The sequence below is a fragment of the Mastigoproctus giganteus genome, chromosome 6, assembly GCF_048544385.1.
Source record: "Mastigoproctus giganteus isolate SK-2022 chromosome 6, ASM4854438v1, whole genome shotgun sequence".
NCBI classification, from domain to species: Eukaryota; Metazoa; Arthropoda; class Arachnida; order Uropygi; family Thelyphonidae; genus Mastigoproctus; species Mastigoproctus giganteus.
In genome coordinates, this window is record NC_143580.1 from 205,873,016 (window position 1) to 205,894,605 (window position 21,590).

The 21,590-nt window shown below is 37.1% G+C and overlaps 1 protein-coding gene across 1 annotated transcript in view; it reads right to left on the bottom strand.

Annotated features, from left to right (window-relative positions):
- Window positions 1-703: 703 nt before the first annotated feature.
- The window catches only part of LOC150084900 (regulator of microtubule dynamics protein 1-like), a 131,801-nt gene continuing 110,914 nt past the window's right edge, over window positions 704-21,590 (bottom strand). Inside the window, exons 7-8 of the mRNA XM_090376386.1 lie at window positions 16,855-16,935; window positions 704-772 (exon numbers count right to left, since the gene is read on the bottom strand). Coding sequence (XP_090232512.1) covers window positions 704-772; window positions 16,855-16,935 — 150 coding nt within the window. The remainder of the gene's footprint in view (window positions 773-16,854; window positions 16,936-21,590) is intronic.

Here is a 21,590-nt window from a genome sequence, read left to right on the forward strand (position 1 = left end):
ACTAATGTATATATTCTGATTTATGTTCAAATAAAATTTTCCTAGAGATTATTATTTAAAGTACAGCTATAAAGTTTCCTTTACTCATACTTCCTTTTTCTAAAATAACAGTTAATTTTTCTTTTACATGATCTAATAAATTTCTGGAATACACAGAGAAGAGGTGAATTTTTGTAACAGTAATATAAATATTAAAAGTTTCGGTATAAAAGTTTCAATAACATATTTGCTATTTTTCCCCTTAATATGTTCATTTTGAATACATTTATATTATGAAGAAAACTGTTCTTTATTGAAGGATATAAACAGTATACATTAACAGGAATTCCAACTATTCTTGCTCCAGTAAAGATTATATAATTTAAATTCATAACCATTAATCATAAGATATGAAAATGCTTGTGTATATCATAAATTTGTTAAGAAATACGTAGATTAATTGCGTAATTTCAGGCAACTAACTTATCACTGGGTTGAATAATTGCAATAAAAGACAAGAACTTTATGCATTTTGATACCTAAAAAAAAAAAAAAAAAAAAAAAAAGAAAAGAGTACAAACATACGTACCCTCATACCATATGAAGAATAACTGACATATTAAGATAATTATATATAAGTCCTGCTAAGGACTGATAGGCAAAAACTTTTGACAGTATACAAATATAAACTTTGGTAATACAACCTAATTGACTTAACACTGACTTATTCTTGGACTCTTTTTGTTTGATATTTATCCTGCAAATCTTGGAGTTCAGAATGAGCAATATCATCCTGAAAAGTAAATAAAATAAGAATAATAATAACCATATCCATAGCACAGATAAGTAAAGGATGTTTATTTTTTGATATTTAATATTTCTGAAATCTATTTTTTTATAAAGCTGGTAACTATAAATTTTAATTGGTATATGCATGCATGTACCAGAGACTTCAATGTTATAACTTCTTATTATGAATATTGCTATTTTTGTTATTAATAAAAATTTTCTAAAGATAACCAATATTTAAAACATAGATATAAAGTTAATGTTACACAAGAACTCGATAACATCAAAAAAGAAGATCTTTATTTAGAACCATTATCCTATATGGGTAATGATTTTGAACAAGGACTTTTTTGATATTTTTGTGAATATTTTTTATTTTATTTTTTTTATGATCGTTGACAAGTTCATAAAAAAACTACTGCTCACAACTTTAATAATCCCTTCCTACCAAAGTTTCCCTAGATTGACCTAATGTTCCAGATAAGTATACTGGTTAACATCACCACAATTTCTAAGAGATAATATCAGACTGAAATAACCTGAAGTAACTAAAAACTCCCCTCCCCACATCTAATTAGTGGGAGATGGGGTTTACAAGCTTAAGTACAATTGTGAAGAAAACTAGGGCCAGATGCTATGTCAACTAAAATCAGGAACTGAAGAGCAAGCAAGCAATACTAAGTGGAGAAATATAAAACGAAGTGTGTTGAAAACTACGTGATTATCAAAAGTCACTGCTTGAACCAATTTCAACCTTCAAATCTTGAATATAGTCCATCATAAAATTTGCTTAAGGCAGATTATATTAAACTAATAAATAAAAAAAAAAAATCTGTTTATTAGTTAAGCAGCTCAATATAGATGTAAATACAACAAAACAGTGTTTCTCATTATTTAGAAGAATGTGGAGCACCACATCCTTCCATATTGAAGAGCAGATATCATCTGCTAAGGGCAAGAAAGGTGATTGTGTTGCACATGTTGGCACTACTGACATTAAGGGTAGGAGATATGAGGACTTGCTTAACAGGTACAGGGCCATATCAATTGGTTCAGCTCCAATTCCTGAGACTTTGTGCAAGGCTCATGGGGTAGAATTTTTCTCAGCATTGCCTGTGCTTGTTAACAGGAGAGAGTTTTTTACAGGGATCAGATACACTTAAATAGAAGGGTTGCAAAAATATTTTCTAATGCCATCAAGGCAGTGATAGGTGAGTCAGAAAACTGTTAATAGATTAACTGGAGCTTGCAGGCAGAGATGAAAATGATTGCACTGCTTCTATTGACAAGTTGGCTGCTACATGTATACAATGTATACATGTAGCAGCCAGGAAAGCAGTGTCAGGGATTTTGAGCCCTAGTGTGGGTCATCATGGAACAAGTAAGCACATGGATTGTGTTAGGGTAACCAAGAGTAAGTATACTTGAATGTACACTAATGCTAATTTGAATTTGAAGTACTGATTAAGTCATCAATACATACAGCGTGGGGGATACCAGAGATGCAGTGTCACTCAGACATAAAGGATGCAGAATTTGAATATGAGGAGTACAATGTATACAGGAAGAACAGATAAGACAGGAGGGGCGGGGGATATGCTCTTAGTAATAAGAAGCATATTAAATCGAAGGCAATGCATCCAATCAACATGGGTGACCAGTACAATGTTAAGTACTGGTCACCCATGTTGATTGGATGCATTTATTTATTTTTTTTTTTTAGGAGCATTAGCAACTAAGGCCATATTGCTCCGGGATATGCAGTGGTCATTCCCTGACCTGTCTGCATCCTCCGTATTTGGTGGTGACGGGCTCGAACCCCGGTCTAATCAAAAGGCATGTGCTACGCACTGCTGCTCCTTCCCACCTGGCTACGGAGGCGCCGACTGGATGCATTGATGTGACATAAGCACTGAGAATACAAAAATGAGAGTTTGATGAGTATACCAAACAACTATACAGAGAAATAGTGTGGGCCAGTCCAGAATGTTGTATAACTGGAGATTTTAACTTTCCAGATGTTGAATGGAATTTGTGGATTGCTCACTCACACACTAGGAAGGCTTTGGTAGATTTACTATTTTGTAAAGCAGCATGTTAAAGAGGCAACAAGAGGATGCAATATTCTTGATCTGGTTACCAACAGTGATTCTTCATGCATTAAGAATCTACAAGTAAAAGATCCACTCAGTGGTAGTGGTCACAGTGCACTAATATAGAATTTAATTAAAGATATTATGACTGTCACTGTTAAAGGAAAAAGCTTTTGCTTTCTTAGTTGACTATAGTGGTCTAAGACAGTTTTTTTAATTCTACGCAATGAAACAAACTGATGACATTACCAATGGCAAATTTTAAATGGGAAACATTCAGAGAAATAATCATAGATGCTACTTAGCTTTTCATCATAACTAAGAAATACACTTCAAGGCTTAGACCTAAATGGGTAGCAGAGAAGAAAAACCTTTGGGGATATATATAAATTATTTGGTAATACAGAAGTGTGTGGTATATATAAATTAGTCTGTAATGAAATCACAAAGGAGGCTAGGCAAGCTAAGGCAGATTAAGAAGAAGTCACTGACAAAGAATAGCAGCAAAGGCATGCTTATATATTAGCAGTAGAAGGAAGGGGTTGAATCACATTGGTGCACTAAGTTGATGGTTTCACTGTTGATGATCCTACTCAGGTTGCTAATAGGCTGAATAGGTATTCTGCATCTACATTCACACATTAGGAATTCTTTAGGGAAGAGGATGCGAGAAGTTTATCAAACTCTAACAGGGAGCTGAATGATTTTTTTGATAACAAAGGAAAATGGTAGAGAAATTGTTGAAGCTAAAAATAAAAAAGGTGCCTGGGGTGGATGGAATCTATCCAATTATATTAAGAGAGGTAGCAAAAGAGGTGAGCAAACCCTTAGCAATAATTAGAGTTTCCTTAGATTCAGAGGGGGTTCTCTGTGGACTGGAGATGTGTGAATGTATTCGATTCACAAAGGGGGGGATCACAAAAGGTGACATGAGCAATTGCAGACCTGTTAGCCTAATGTCCGTTTCTAAAAAAACAGGCACTGGTTTAAGAAGTAAAGGACCATCTAGACTAGATTGCAATTATATTGTAGTCACAACATGGATTTGTTTGATCTTGTCTGACCAATCATTTTGAATACTATGTCAGTGACTAAGGAACTGGATGAAAAAGTAATTTTGATATCATGTACTTAGATTTCAGGAAGGCTTTTGACATTACTGCACATAAAAAGAGATTGCTGTAGAAACTGAAGCAATGTTGCATTAAGGGAAAGTTACTGCCATGGATAAAGGAATGGTCAAGTGGGAGAAGACAGAGAGTGGTTATCAAGGACACTGCTCTTTGTGGACTAATGTTATTAGTGGAATCCTCAAGGGTTCAGTGCCTGCCCCATTGTTATTTTCAATATTCATAAATGATATTGATGAAGATATATCAGGCTTAATGTCTAAGTTTGCAGATGACAGAAAGGTTGGCAGGGTGGTTAAGACAGTAATCAGGGTGAGCTACTGCAACAAGATCTAGGAAAATTAGGTTGATGGTCTGAGAAATGGCAATTGAAGTTGAACATTGACAAATGCAAGTTACTGTATATGAGTAATTTATCAACTTTGTGATACTACACCCAGGGTAGTGGGAGAATGAAAAGAACCTGGGGGTAATTGTGCAATCAGATATCGAGTTCTCTGAACACTGCAGACAGGCTGCCAGGACTGCTCATGGGGATTTTGTCAATGATATACAGAAACTGTGCCAGCAGGGATAAGGAGGTAATTATCCCTTTGTACAAGGCCATGGTTAGGCTGTCCTGAGTACTGTGTACAGGTCTGGAGGCCTCACTTTAGGAAGGATGCAGATTTGCTGGAATGGGTGTAGAAAAGGACAACCAGATTGGTGAAGGGAACAAAAGGGTGTTCTCACCACAAAAGGCTTCATTTCTGCAAATCGCAGCATCTAATAGACTAGGCACCTGAGGTGTTTAAAGCCTTGAATGGATTGAGTAAGCTAAATGTTGTTGTTTGTTAGTTGTTGGTGCATTGGCTTCTATGGCCATAATGCACCTCCCAAAGTTTTTCATTTTATATTCTGATCTCTTGAAATTGCGGTTCAAATAAATGCCCGATTAGAAATTATTCACAAAGTATTTAATGGAGAGAGAGAGTTTGATTGTATACACTGATTTATAGTGACTTTTTGCTTTTTAAATCTGATTATAAAAGCCTATTAATTTTAGATAGTGGAAAACATATTGTTTATTATTTTCTTCACTTAAAATGTTTTTCAGAGTAGGAGCATCTTGAATTGTAGTTACGGATTTAAAGGCTGTTTTTCTTTTGTTTGTAAAGGCTGGACAGTCTAGTAACAAATGTTTAACTGTTTGTTGCACATGGCACTGTGGCTTCTTCAGGCAGTTCTTCAGCTCTAAGTAGATAGGAATGAGTAAGATAAGTATGTCCTATCTTTAACCTGGCAAGGATTACTTCTTTTCGTATATCTCTTTCGCTGGACTTCCACTTCTTTAAATCTGGTTTAATTTGATAGAGTTTATTATAAGTTTGCTCATTCCATATGTTGATGATGTTCTTCCTTTTGCTGAGACTGCATACGTGAGGAGGCATAAATTCAAGTTGAGGAAGGTTAGTTGCAGAATTACTTGCAATGTGGAAGTTTGCCCAGCCAGCAGGTGGTTGATTGTTGGAACAAATTTCCATCTGTTGTTGTGGAAGTGGGTGGTTTGAATAAATTCAAGGACAAACTAATACATTCTTGGAAGGTGCAGATGAATGAAGTGTGTAGGTTTTTTATTTTTTTGGCTGATCCTTTATAAGCTTGCTTTCTTGCATCATTTGCCACTACTAATACTAATCTCAGACATCAAACAAGTGAAAGGGACTCCAACTTTAACATTAATCCATTTATGGACAATGAATTGCACAGAGAGAAGACTGAGATCCATTTTAGCATAGGTAGACCCAAATACAGAATCATATAGCATAACAGGATGCAAATAAGTTTTAATATATTTTACTAAGGTGGAAGAGTCAGTGATGTGAATTAAATTTCACCTTAAATTCCATATTTCAGAGATTTAAGTTTGGAATTCTGAATGTGCATTTTAAGTGAAAGTTTAAAATCAAAGTAGGATAAGGTAAATAAAGCCAAGCTGAGAACCACAGCAAACTATGGGGAACTTACTGAACAAACTACTTTGCTGCTACTGCAGCATTGTGCTGCATCAGTAAATGGGTGATGCGTGCTATCAGTCTGGTGCAGAAGACGAGAACGATATACTGATTAACACGTAGGCACAACAGATGATGTATTCAATGGTGCATGAACATTAAAGATGATAACATCATAGCATTTAATGATTGATTGAAGTTATGATGATATATATATAAAGAATCTTTCTTTTTTTCCTGTTTCCTTATGAAGAAAAAGGTTTCCTTACCTAACTTTAAAGGTTAGGTTAGGAAATAATAGGAAATGGTTTACTTATATTTCTGTCTGGAGGCTTATAAACTGGCATCTGGAGGCTTGTATATCGGCATCTAGAGGGTTGTAAATCAAGGTTTGACCAGTTTAATCATCAGTACTTGGTCCCCTTTAAACACCACTTCAACTTTAAAAAAGAAAATTGAGAAAAATTTGCCAACCTGGTGAATAATGCAGTTACTAAAATCGACCCAACTCCAGATAACTACAATTCCTTTCTTGAAGCCCTCAAAAGAATTTCCAGAGAAAGAATACCAAGAAGATGTAGGACAGCATATTTTTCTGGATTCTCTAGTGAAACCACTGAGTTTCTCCGGAAATATACACAACTATTTGAAGCCAACCCATGGGCACCGGCAGCATGATGCAAGGTGGTACAAGTGCACCACTTTTGGATTTCGAAGTAATACACAATTTTTAATATTTTCATTAATTTATTGAAACATTAAAACAATACAAATTGTTTCTTTCAAAATACAAGTACTTCCTCCCACCGATCACAAAACGTTGGCTCGCCTGTACACATAAATCAGCCAAACTTGAATTAATTAAAATATTGCATGTATTCAAAAATTTGGTGAATAAAAAATTTATTCCAAAATAAATTTTTTATTCACCAAATATTCTGCAGGTGCTCATGGGCCAACCCATTTGACATACAGACCATTGAGGCTGGAGATCAACTAGTGATAGCCATGGCAAGCGAGAAAAGTAATCAATGGATTCATCTCTTTGAGAAGCTGGACATGTCAAAAGATAATTACGGCGCATGAAAACTTATGGCAAAACTTAACAAAACTCAACAATGACCCTACGACCCCGAAGCAACACCTGAACATAACGGCTAACCAAATTGCACATGAACTTTTTATTTAAATAAAATGTATATAAATGCTCAAGGCATAGTATATTATGAGTTTAAAATACACTATAAAATATCAGTGTAAAGGCATCGATTTAATTGTATTTCATATTGTGACTACCTTCATAATGAGTTACCATATATTGCACTACTTTGAATAAGTAACGCTTCACTAATAGAGAAGACTATTGTTACTTATTAGTTTTTCATTATGAGTTCACTATGGTGTATTTTAAACTCATAATATATTATGCCTTGATCATTCATATTTTATTTAAGTATTATTTGGTACACCTTTTGGCATCTCTCATATTGTGGAAATAACTTCACAACTGGGTTGCATGATTGCAACACTGGGGTACATGCCCACCCAATGAAGATAGGCCAGCAAGCCTTGAAACGGTACCATCTGGGTGGTGGTGCCCATTGAGAATAAGTAACAATAGTCTTCTCTATTAGTAAAGCATTACTTATTCGAGATAGTGCAATACATGGTAACTCATTGTGAAGGTAGTCAGAATATGAGATACAATTAAATTGATGCCTTTACTCTACTTATGTAGTTTTTCATTATGAGTTCACTATGCTGTATTTACACCGATATTTAAAAATGAACTTTTTATGAATGGAAAGAAGAGAAGAAAATTTGGAGAACCGGGAATGATAGGAACCTTTCTCCTGAAACTAACAAACTTAGCAAACCCTTTACTCTATTGGAACTCGAATCTGGCATTCATGAGTTAAAAACTGAGAAAGCTGCAGGATTAGATGACATCCAAAATGAATAAATTAAATACTTTGGAGTCTGAACCAGGAAGTTGGTTGTTGACCTATTTGACAACTGTCTCAAAGGTTGTCAGATTCCCAAGAAATGGCAAAAATCTAAAATCATATGTATACTAAAACCAGGGAAGGAAGAAAGCAATCCAAAAAACTATAGACCCATATATATATATATATATATATATATATATATATATATATATATATATATATATATATATATATATCTATACACTCTTTGAACATATTCTTTTAACCGCTTACATCCTTTGTGGATCCGAAACTTATCCAGGATTTAGACCAGGAAAGTCTTGCTCCAGCTAACTCCTTAATCTAATCCACCATATCAAGGATAGCTTCCAACAGTGGAAAATTATGGGTGTTGTTTTTGTAGGCCTTACTGCTGTGCATGACATAGTCCACCCACAAATTACTACTGACGGAGATTCAACAAATGACTAAGGATGGGTACTGGGAAAAAGCCTTCCTGGTAGCTAAGTGACCAGAAACAACTAAATGACAACACACTGTACAAACATAGCACTACACTAATTTCTGGCCATTGTACAGAGTTTTATATATCATCACAGAAAACCACGGCAGAGTTGAACTAACTTTTTAGGGGCCACCTTACATAAGACACAACACATGTCCACGAATGACTAAGGACAATAACATCACTAAAATAATTGCTATCCTGTTACAAAATTGCCATTTTTTGTGGAGTTCCAGGGCAAACAGGGGAGATGGAGAACCCAACCTAATGGTCCACCTCAAGGCAACATCCTGTCACCGATCATTTTCAATATATATACAAATGACCAGCCACTATTTGCACAAACTAGATCTTTCATTTATGTAGATGACCAAGCTCTGGCTGCACAAGGAAACATGTTTGAAGAGATTGGCAGTAAACTTGCTGCAGCATTCAACAACTCTCAAAACTACTATCAAATAATCACCTGACACCCAACTCCACAAAGACCCAGTTCTGTGCTTTACACCTGAGTAGCATAATGCCTTGGCATTATGCTACTCAGCTGCTTTTATTTTGTGTGTTGTCATATATATTTGTTATTTTAGCTATTTGTTTATTGGATTTTTTTTTTTTTTTTTTGTTTTAGCCATGTCTATGTATGTTACCTAATAACTGAATGCCAGCCCAGTCTGGTGCCACTCCACACATGCAAAGAAGGTAAATGTACCACTGAATGACTGATAACTGACCAGTTAAAGGCTACTCCAGTCAAGAAGCCATACACCCTTGCTGGTATAGCCAGATGTGAGACGGGAGATACATGCAAGCACCGAACTACAAAAAGTGACGGATAATCCATTACACCCAATGTTCCAACAACAACCTTCTGTTCGAAGACTCAAATCAAGAAGAGAATTTCTCGTGACAATAAATGAACTGCTTACCACACCATCCTTGACCCGCACTGCCAAATGGAGAGCTAGACATGAAAAAACTCAAGACTGGAAGACCCCACAATAAATGTGAACTCCCCCAAGACATCTGTACGGATGGAAAGTTTGGTGGTTACTCAACTGTCTTAGAACTGTCATGGGTAGATCCAAGGACAATTTGAAGAAATGGGGTATTCAACTCTGTGTGAATGCTGAACAAACAACAAAACATCTCACCAGCTGCCCCCCTGCTCCTACAACTCGCAACATGCTTGACCTCTTGGAGGCAACAGAGAACACTACTGAAGTGGCCCTTTTCTTCGCAGAAATAGTGTAAAGCACTATATCCAGACATTTTATTTTGTGTGTTGCCATATATATCTGTTCATTGGATTTTTTTTTTTTTTTTTTGTTTTAGCCATGTCTATGTATGTTACCTAATAATTGAATGTTTCCATATTTGCTGCCTTATATGTTCTGACACAAAACAAAAAAAACTGTAAGTAGGTCCCACTCTGTGATGACACCTTAAGATATATTTAAGTTATTGTGGGGAATAATGGATACCAGTAGCCCACAAAAAGTCATTATCTTTAACAGCTGCTCAGAATGTTTTGAGACAGCTATTTCAATCAAGAGATCTCCAGATTGGAGATGTTTTACCAATTTTGGTGATACCGCAATGGATTTCAGGTATTTCTGGTTCAAGAAGGGTGACAACTTGCCCACTGATTAAGCAGATAGTGCATGTATCACCAGAATGGTTGGCTCTGTAGTATATCTTAAGCCTTTTAGCATAATTAGAGTCGTGTTTTAGTTACAGGGATGGGATACACTTAAATAGAAACGGTGCAAGAATATTTTCTGATGCTATCGAGGCAGTGTTAGGTGGGACTGCTGGGAGTCACTGCAGAACAACTAAATACATGGACTGTGTTAGGGAAGCTAAGAATAAGAACAGGTGCATGGATACTTGTGTGTATACCAATGCCAAGAGTTGGTAAAAACATTTGATGAATTTCAGGTGTTTATCAAAACATCAAAGCCATTGCTGGGATATCAGAGATGTGGTGTCACACAGATATAAGGAATGCAGAATTGGAATTTGCAGAGTACAATGCGTACAGAAAGGACAGACAGGATAGGAAGGGAGGAGGGGTTATGCTATTAGTTAAGAAACACAAAATTTAAGGTAGTGCAGCCAGTTGATATGGGTGGATATTGCAATGTTGAGTCAGTTTGGTGTGACAAACACTGGCAAAGCAAAACCAAGAGTAGGAGTGTGTTATAGGCCTAATGATAGTTCGGATGAGTATAATGAACAACTGTGCAGAGAAATATTTCTCTATTTAGAGTGGGCTAGTAAATCAGATTGTCTTATAATGGGCAATTTTAATTTCCCAGATACTGACTGGAACTTGTGACTCACACACTAGCAAGGCTTTTATGGATTTATTGGATGAGTGTTTTCTACAGCAGCACGTTCGGGAGACATCTAGAGGAAGTAATACTATTGATCTGATTATCAGTACTGATTCTTCATGTATTAAGAACCTGTAGATAAACATTTGATAGTGATCACAGTGTGTGCTGATGTGGGATTTACTCAAAGAGATAACTACCATCAAGGATAAAGGGAAGTGGTATGAGACAGTGGTGGTCTGAGATAGTTTTTAAATTCAATACAGTGGGACCAACTGATGATGTTACCAAAAGCAAATTCAAAATGGAAACATTCAAAGAATTAATCTACGCTTTTCATAACAATTAAGAAATATTATACAAGGTTTAGGCCTAAATGAAGTGATGAGATGAAATGATGAGACTTGTGGCAGAGAAGAAAAATGCATGAGATACATATAAATTAATAGGTAACACAGAAGCCTATGGTAGATATAAGCTGGTCTGTAATAAAGTCACAAAGTCATTAGGCAGATTACGAAAAATCTTTGGCAAAGGATGCAAAGAAAAGCAGCAAAGAGTTCTTTACTTTTGTAAACTCAAGAAGGAAGGGGATGGTCCACTTGATATTGAGGTTCAACTGTTGATGAACCTGCTCAGGTAGTTAACAAACTAAATGAGTATTTTGCATCTACATTCACACATGAAGAGTTATTCAGGGAGGGGAATACCAGAGGTGAATTAAACTCTGGCAGTGAGCTAGATGATTTATAATAACTGAGAGCAAAGTGGAGGAGAAATTGTTGAAGATAAACATAAGAAAAGCACCTGAGGTGGATGGGATCTATCCAGTCATATTAAAGGAGGCAGTAAAAGAAGTAAGCAAACCCTTCGCTATAATTATGAGAGCTTCATTGGACTCAGGCTGAGAGGTGGCAACTTAAGTTTAACATTGACAAATGTAAAGTACTGCACATGGGTAGCAATAACCCCAGAGTAACGTATGAACCGTGTGGTACTACACTCAGGGTAGTAGAGAATAAAAAGGATCTGAGAGTAATTGAACAGGCAGATATGAAGTTTTCTGTGCAGTGTAGACAGTCTGCAAGAGTAGCTCATGGTGTCTTGTCAGTGAGGTGTATAAGGTCTGATTGAGGTGTATAAGGTCTTGATCAAGCTCAACGCTGATGGGATTCTTCCTCTTGCCCAGATTAAATGCCTGACGGGACATAAATTCAAATTAAGGAAATACAGTTGTAGAACAGATGTGTGGAAATTTGCCTTTAGCCCAGCTTAAATAAATTCAAGGCAGAACTACAGAACTAGACAAAACATTTGTAGTGAATGGATGGGTGAAATGGGAAGGGTTTTTTTTTTTTTTTTTTGGCTGATGCTGTATAAGCTTGCTTTCTTGCATCATATGCTTCTACTAATGCTAATTTTTTTTTTCCCCCCTCGCTTTTTCCCATTATATATGGGGTCAGCATTTTTTATTGTTTTGGCATGCAATTTTTACAGCCAGATGCCCTTCCTGATGCCAACCCTCACCCTTATCTGGGCTGGGGATATGCAATGGTCATTCCCTGACCTTCCGCATCCTCCGTATTTGGTGGTCACGGGCTCGAATGCCAGTCTATATCAAGAAGCGTGTGCAACACACTACTTCTCCTGCCCACAGAGACACCAACCTCTACTAATGCTAATGATGTAATTAATTTGACTCTTAAAGGTGAACAAACAAAGTTTATGGTGTTCAATATATGGTGTTCTCTCGTATGATCATCTTCTTCAAGTTCTCTGCCCACAGGCAAGTTCAGGGTTCCATTAATGACACTTTTCTCTATCTTGTGCTCCATTAATGACACTTTTCTCTATCTTGTGCTTTCCTTTTAATTCCTGCCTAATTTCCTCTTCCCATCCAATCCGTCATTCCAATTCTCCTTCTCACAACAGCTCTCCTCACACACATCTTCCCCTCTATCACTTTCCCCAGCATGCTTTCTCTTCTCAAAATATATTCTATAAAATTCTTTTGTCTTCTTAGTTCTTTTACCAACGTTGTCTCTTCTCCTACTTGCACCATTACTCACTTCCACCCATTTCACCCTTTCCATTCACCTCCACACCTACATCTCGAAAGCTTCCAGTCAACTGATCTCCTTTCTTCCCAGTGTCCATGTCTCTGAGCCATAAAGTACAACAGTCCATATTAATGTTTTTGCTATTTGCTTTCTTAATTCCTTCTTGAAACTTCTCAATAGTTCTTTTCTATTACTAAATTCCTCTTTGCCCATTGCAATTCTTGTTTTTATTTCTTCCAGGCTTTTCCCATTTTCTATCATTATGCTTCCCAAGTATCTGTATTTTTCCACTTGTTCCAACTAATGTGACATTGATTTTTCTTCCTGGCCACTTTGAAATTAACATTATCCTGGTTTTCTTGCTGTTAATTTTCATATTGTACTGCTTTAATTTGCTGTTCAGGATATGGGACTTGGGCATTAAGATACGGTCAGACATGAAGTTCTCCGAACATTGTAGACTGGTTGTAAGGAAGGCCCATGGTGTCCTATTGATGATTTATTGAACAATTGCTAGTAGAGATAAGGACATCATAATCCCATTGTATAAGGCTATTGTTAGACCACACTTGGAATACTGTGTTCAAGTATGGAGACTGCACCTAAAGAAAGACATTGTGCTTCTTGAAAGGGTCCAAAGATGGGTAACTCAAGGAGGTAACTACCATCAGAGGTAAAGGGAAGGGTTTTTGTTTTCATAAAGGCAACTATGATGGTCTGAGACAGTATTTAAATTCTATGCAGTGGGACCAACTGATGATGTTACCAACAGCAAACTCAAAATGGGAAGCATTCAAGGAACTAATCTTGGAGGCTACCAGGCTTTACATACCAACTAAGAAATATTGTTCAAGGTTTAGGCCTTAATGGTTGTCAGATGAACTAATGAGACATGTGGCAGAGAAGAAAAATGCATGGGATACATAAAAATTAATGGGTGACATGGAAGCCTATGATAGATATAAGTTGGTCTGTAACCAAGTCACAAAGGAGATTAGGCAGGCAAAGGCAGACTACGAAAAATCCTTGGCAAAGGATGCAAAGAAAAACAGAAAAGAGTTCTTTACATATTTAAACTCAAGAAGGAAAGGGATGAATCAGATTGGTCCACTGGATATTGATGGTTCAACAGTTGAGGATCCTGCTCAGGTGGCTAACAATCTAAACGAGTATTTTGCATCTACATTCACGCATGAGGAGTTATTCAGGAAGGAGAATGATGTAGGTAAAGTAAACATTGGCAGTGAGCTGGATGATTTTGTAATAACTGAGAGGAAAGTGGAGGAGAGAGAGATTGTTGAGGATAAACATAAAAAAGGCACCTGGGGTGGATGGAATCTATCCAGTTATATTAAAGGAGGCAGCAAAGGAAGTAAGCAAACCCCTAGCCATAATTATGAGAGCTTCTTTGGGCTCAGGGGAGGTACCCATAGACTGGAGATGTGCAAATGTAACCCCAATTCACAAAGAAGGATCAAAGGCTGACACAAGTAATTATAGACCTGTTAGTTTAACTTCTGTTCCAGGTAAATTAATGGAGGCACTGGTTAAAGAAGCACTGCAGGATCATCTAGACAAGAATTCAGTTATAGCTCAGACGCAGCATGGTTTTGTTAAGGGCAGATCTTGCCTGACCAATTTGATTGGATACTTTGATGTAGTCACAAAAGAACTGGATGCAGGGAATAACTTTGATATTATATATTTGGATCTTAGAAAGGCTTTTGATACTGTTGCACATGGAAGACTGCTGCACAAATTGGAGCAGTGTGGTATTGGAGGCAAATTGCTGCTATGGATAAGGGGATGGTTGAGTGGCAGAAGACAGAGTGGTAATCAATGGACACTGCTCAACGTGGACTAATGTTATTAGTGGAGTTCCTCAGGGTTCAGTGTTGGGTCCGTTGTTGTTTTCGGTGTTTATGAATGATATTGATGATGGGATATCAAGTTTAATGTCCAAGTTTGCAGATGATACAAAGGTTGGCAGGGTTGTTAAGGACACTACTGACGCTATGCTGCTGAAACAGGATCTGGAAAGGTTGAACAGATGGGCTGAGAGGTGGCAAATGAAGTTTAACATTGACAAATGTAAAGTACTACATATGGGAAACAGTAACCCCAGAGCAACGTATCGACTCTGCGGTACTACACTGACAGTGGTGGAGAATGAAAAGGATGGAAAAAATAATTTTGATATCATCTACTTAGATTACAGGAAAGCTTTTGACACTGTTGCACATGGAAGACTACTGTACAAATTGGAGGTAATTGTGCAGGCAGATATGAAGTTCTCTGAGCAGTGCAGACGAGCTGCAAGAGTAGCTCATGGTGTCTTGTCAATGATATACAGGAATTTTTCTAGCAGGGATAAGGAGGTGATTATTCCCTTGTACAAGGCAATGGTTAGGCCACATCTTGAGTACTGTATACAGGTCTGGAGGCCTCATTTCAAGAAGGATGTAGAGCTGCTGGAACGGGTACAGAAAAGGGCAACAAGATTAGTGAATGGAACAAAGGGTTGCTCTTACGAAGAAAGGCTTAAGTTTTGCAAATTACAGAGTCTGGAGACTAGGCACCGGCGAGGTGATCTGATAGAGGTGTATAAGGCTTTGAATGGTTTTAGCATGCTCAATGCCAATGGGATTCTTCATCTTGCTCAGAATAATCACCTCAGAGGGCATAAATTCAAATTGAGGAAGGACGGATGTCGGATAGATGTGCGGAAATTTGCCTTTGGCCAGCGGGTGGTTGGTTGATGGAACCGACTTCCATCACTTGTTGTTGAAGTTGATAGCCTAAACAAATTTAAAGCTCAACTGGACAGGTATTTCAAACGAACGGAGGGGTGAAATGGGAGTGGTGTGTGTGTTTTTTTTTTTTTTTTTGGCTGATGCTGAATAAGCTTGCTTTCTTGCATCATATGCCTCTACTAATGCTAATGCTAACTCATCTGGTCAGAAAGGCAAAAGGCCGTCTGTATGAGGAGACTTCAAATAGGTGGGTTGCACAGCTAGGAAAGTAGGCACCATAGAAGAGACTTGATTGAGGTGTTTAAGGCTCTGAGAGGCATAAGCAAATTGAATAAGCATGAAATTTTCACTGTTTTAAATGATTCTAGGACTAGGGGCCATAAATTCAAGTTAAGTGGAGATGTTTTGACTAGATTGCTGGAAGTTTTATTTTAGCCAGTGAGTTATAAATTATTGGAATAAGTTCTGTCAGCCTCTACCACCAAATGGGTAGTAGAAGCTGACAGTTTGGAGAAATTCAAAAGTCAGCTGGATAATACATAAGGGAGGAAGGAAACGCATAGGTTGTCTATTTCCTTTTCTCTTATTAATTATTATTTTTGTTTAACATTTTCTTCTTCTTATTATTATTTTATTATTATTTTTTTGGCTGGTGCAGCATAAGTCATAGGCTTCCTTGCACCTTGTGGCCATTGCTAATACTAATATCCAAGGAGCTCTATAATTCCTCCTCATTATTAGCAATCAAAACCTGGTTGTCTGTAAATCTTATTGTCTTTATCATCTCTTTCTACTTTTTCACCTCCTTTCTGCTCTTTTTTGTACTCTTTCATCAATGCTTCTTCATATAATTTATTAAATGATGTTCCATGTCCATTTAATTTATTAAATGGACATGGAACATCCTTGCCTTACATCCCTACCAATGTCTACTTCTTCTGAATCATCTCCATCAATTCGAATCACAGCTGCCCGTCCCATGTAAAGTTCCCAAATTAGTTTTATATCTCTTTTGTCTAGGCCAACCTTTCCTAGTACTGTTAGGATAACGTTTCCATATCCTACAGTTAAAAGTGATTTTTTGTGTGACACAAGTAATGGCTGTTCCTATGAGACTAGACGATACTTTCAAATCTCTTAAGTTCTGAGTGCTAAAGTATCACAATTATTTTCATTTCTTCAAAGTTATGATCACAGTTAAACATACGGCATTTAGAAAATCAACCAAATCTTAAGCATTGCATTTCCAAACTGAAAGCAACTTACATCTTCTGTTTCACAAGGAATTTCTAGAGCTTGATCAATCCACAACGTTGCAGTAGGATAATCGCCTTCTGCTATATAAGTCTATAAAGAGAGAAATAGAAAAATAATTTAAAAAAACACTAAATCTTATCATAAAGATTCTTCATTAAAATTTTTTTATAAATTTAGCAATTTCAAGAATTAACACCTCAGAATGTATAAAAATTACTGCATGTCACTGTATAAGTTTCCTTCTATTTTTTGTCACAAAAATTCATTATATATTTATTGTATAAGTCAACCTAGTCAATCAGATTGTTTAATAATGGAGGATTTTAACTTTCCAGATATTGTGGGTTGGTCACTCGCACACTAGCAAGAATTTTCTGGATTTATTGGGCAATTGTTTTCTACAGAAACACATTAGAGAGGCAACCAGAGAGAGTAATGCTCTTGATTTGGTTGTCAGCAGTAATTATTCATGCTTTAAAAATTTGCAAATAAAGGAACCACTGGGTTCCTTTATTACCACTGATGTGAGATTTACTTAAAGATATTACTACCATGAGGGGTAAAGGGAAGGGTTTTTGCTTCCATAAAAGTGACTACAGTGGTCTCAGACAGTTTTTAAATTGTATACAGTGAGACCAACTGATGATGTTACCAGCAGCAAATTCTAAATGGGAAGCATTCAAGGAAATAATCGTGGAAGCTACTAGGCTTTTCATACTGATTAAGAAATACTGTTTAAGGTTTAGGCCTAAATGGATGCCACACAAATCAATTAGACCCGTAGCAGAGAAGAAAAATACATGGGATGCATATAAAATATCAGGGGACACAGAAGCTATGAGAGATATGAGCCAGTTTGTAACCAAGTCACAAATGAAGTTAGGCAAGTGAAGGCAGATGACGAGAAATCTTCGGAAAAGGATTCTAAGAAAAACAGCAAGGACTTCTTTACTTATATAAACTCTAGAAGAAAGGGGATGAATCAAATTGGTCCATTTCATATAGATGGTTCGACTGTTGACGATCCTGCTCAGATAGTCTGAATGAGTATTTTGAATCTACATTCACACGAGGAGTTATTAAGGGAAGAAAATGCCAGAAGTTTATCAAATCAAATTGTAACAGGGGGCTTAATGATTTTGTAATAATTGAGAGCAAAGTGGAGCAGAAATTGCTGTAGTTAAACATAAGAAAGGTACCTAGGGTGGATGGGATCTATCTAGTTATATTAAAGGAGGCAGCAAAGGAAGTAAGCAAACCCTTAGCCATAATTATGAGAGCATCCTTGGTCTCAGGGGAAGTCCCCATGTACTGGAGATGTGAAAATGTATCCCCAATTCACAAAGGGGGGGATCTAAGGGTGGCATGAGTAATTACAGACCAGTTAGTTTAACTTCTGTTCTGGGGAAAATAATGGAGTCACGAGTTAAAGATGCACTGCAGTATCATCTATACAAGACGGTAGTAATAATTCAGACACAGTATGGGATTGTTAATGGAAAGTCTTGTCTGACATATTTGATTGGATACTATAATGTGGTTACAAAGGAACTGGATGGAAAAAATAATTTTGATATCATATACTTAGATTACAGGAAAGCTTTTGACACTGTTGCACATGGAAGACTACTGTACAAATTGGAGAAGTATGGTATTAAGGGCAAGTTACTAACATGGATAAAAGGGTGGTTAAGTAGGAAAAGACAGAGGGTGGTAATCAATGGATGCTGCTCTTTGTGGACTAATGTTATTAGTGGAGTCCCCCAGAGTTCAGTGTTGGGTCCATTATTGTTTTCTGTATTTATTAATGATATTGATGAAGGTATATGAAATTTAATGTCCAAGTATGCAGATGATACAAAGGTTGGCAGGGTTATTAATGACAGTGTGCTGCTGCAACAGAATCTAGAAAAGTTGGGTAGATGGGCTGAGAAGTGGCAACTGAAGTTTAACATTGACAAATGCAAAGTACTGCATATGGGTAGAAGTAACCCCAGACAAATGTACCAACTGTGTGGTACTACACTTAGGATGGTAGAAAATGAAAAAGACCTGGGAGTAATTGTGCAGTCAGATATGAAATTTTGTGAGCAGTGCAGACAGGCTGCCAGAGCAGGTCATGGGGTATTGTTAATGATATACAGGAATTTTGCTAGTAGAGAAAAGGATTGATTATCCCTTTGTGTAAGGCAATGGTCTGGCCACGCTTTGAGTACTGTACAAAGGTCTGGAGACCTCATTTTATAAAGGATGTACAGTTGCTTGAGCAAACAGAGAGAAGAACAACAAGACTGGAGAGGCAACGAAAGGGTGGTCTTGCCAAGAAAGGCTTAAGTTCTGCAAATTGCATCATCTAGAGACTAGGCACCTGCGAGTTGATCTGACTGAAGTGTATAAGGCCTTGAATGGGTTGAACAGGCTCAATTCCAATGGGATGCTTCCTCTTTCACAGATTACAAACCTGAGGGGGGGCATAAATTCAAATTGAGGAAAGACAGTTGTAGACTAGATGTGCAGATATTTGATTTTAGCCATCAGGTAGTTGATTGCTGAAAGAAACTTCCATCTGTTGTTGTGGACGTTGATAGCTTAAATAGATTCAAGGAGGAAGTGGACAAATGTTTTGAGGGATTGGATGTGTGAAATGGGTTTTTTTTTTTTTTTGGCTGATGCTTCATAAGCTTGCTTTCTTGCATCACAAAGCCTCAACTACTACTACTCCCATTTTTACAATAATCTTTTGCATCTTGTGCAGTGATGTATTACAGTAAAACCTGCATTAGAACCACTTGTATATTTTTTAATTAAATTATTTCTGCTCTTTTCCTATAAAAGTTTTCTTTATGGCATTTTATAACACCAAATAAACTTAAACCTAAGCTTGTACACTACTCTCATATGTGGAAGGTCACAAAACCAAAAGCTACTGGCAAAGGTGACAACATGACATCACCTCTTTTGATGCTACATGGGTAGCTTTGATTACATAATGCTTTTCCTGTTTAGCACTGTACTAAATCCTTTTTCTACAAGCAATGCCTCATTACAAAGAGCCGACCGGGCTAGCCGAGTGGGTAAAGTACCTGCCCGGCAACCCAAAGGTCGCGGGTTCGATTCCCGCCTCGGGCTTGGATCAAAGTACTGCAAAAACCTTGCGAGGTGCAATATGGCCACAGAAGCCGATGCGCCAACAACTACCAAATCAAATCAAATCAAATCATTACAAAGAAATGCACTGCTATAAGAAACTGGCATCTCAAAAGTTTACTTTTAGTAAAGAGTGTTGTTTTAATATTGCCTTGAAGTGATATTATGTTAGTCAGTTCAGTACTTAGTATAGGGTAGTTGTATTCTAGGATTAAACAAGCACATTCAAAAGCATATTTTGTTGTAATATTAGTGGTCTGTTATTTCTTAATATTTACATCATGGGTCCTACTATGAAAAGGATGAAATATGAAGCTGGTTTCAAGTGTAAAGTTGTGGCATTCATCAAAAAAAAAAAAAAAACTGTATACCGTATCGCTGCTAGAAAATTTGGTGATATATAACCCCCACGTACATCTTGAAATATGGCACCTAGCACTATAGATAATCACCTAGATTCAAACCAATGTAAGCAGGGGTCGAGGTATGGTGCCCACAACACATGGAGGAATACCACCCCTCTGTGTTAACAGGCAATAATAGGTGTAGATGACTTTCATCAACCAGTGCAATACCGCCACTTTGATTATTGGAGGCTTCAAGTAGTGGAACCCACGTTTAGTCTCAAAAAAAAAAAAAAAAAACACCTCTCGAAACCCCCCCCCCATCTCTTTCATCGTGCAGTATGATTGATGTTTTTTAGGTTATGGTGGACATCATGGCAAGATCCAATCTTCCTTACATTTTGAAGGTATGGCTCTAAAATGATGTTCACAGGCTGGCTGCAAAATAGTCCACTAGATCAGCTAGTGTATAATCTTTCTGCCTCTACTCAGCCAGATAGTGACTGGAGGGAGTCCAAGTAGTGTGTATGCAGGGGCATTATTGAAACCACGTAATGTCAAGGAGCTGGGTATATACTTGCCATGTGTACATCATATCCAAAAATTTCATATTTCATTGCTTCATACAGCATGTTTCCCTCCTCCCCACCTTTTCCTTACTACTGAATACACCACCATGAGCTGTGAAACTAACAGAACAAACTTATTGGAACAAAAAAGATTTAAACCTCCCAAACACTTCCTTGTTCATTTCACAAATATATGTCGTCTCAGGTCTAATCTCATCTCAATTTACAATCTCATATCAATGATATCCATATCAATTTACAGCCTGCTAAACCCCATGTACTTTTTCTGAGAGAATCTCGGTTATCAGTTAATTCAACCATTGCTCATCTCAGTTGTCCAAATTATTTGTTGTATGATTCCTTTCGCTTCAAAGGTGGTACTTGTGTATATGTCCGTTCTGATATTCCCTGTCAGACTTAGTAATCTGGAATCTCCTCTTTTCGATCTTCTCTGGCTTAAAATCTCTCTATTACATTCTGTCAATTTCATCTGTTGCCCCTATCGTTCTCCCAACTCCACTAATCACTTGAAATTTTTATGTAATAACTGTAATAACATGACTTCCTCTCTTTCAAACTTGATCCAGTCCATCTTTTCTAAGAGTGGGGTAATTTTCCTTGGTGATTTTTATGTTCACAACTCCAGCTGGCTTCTGGTTTCTAGTCACATGGCTTTTGAACTACT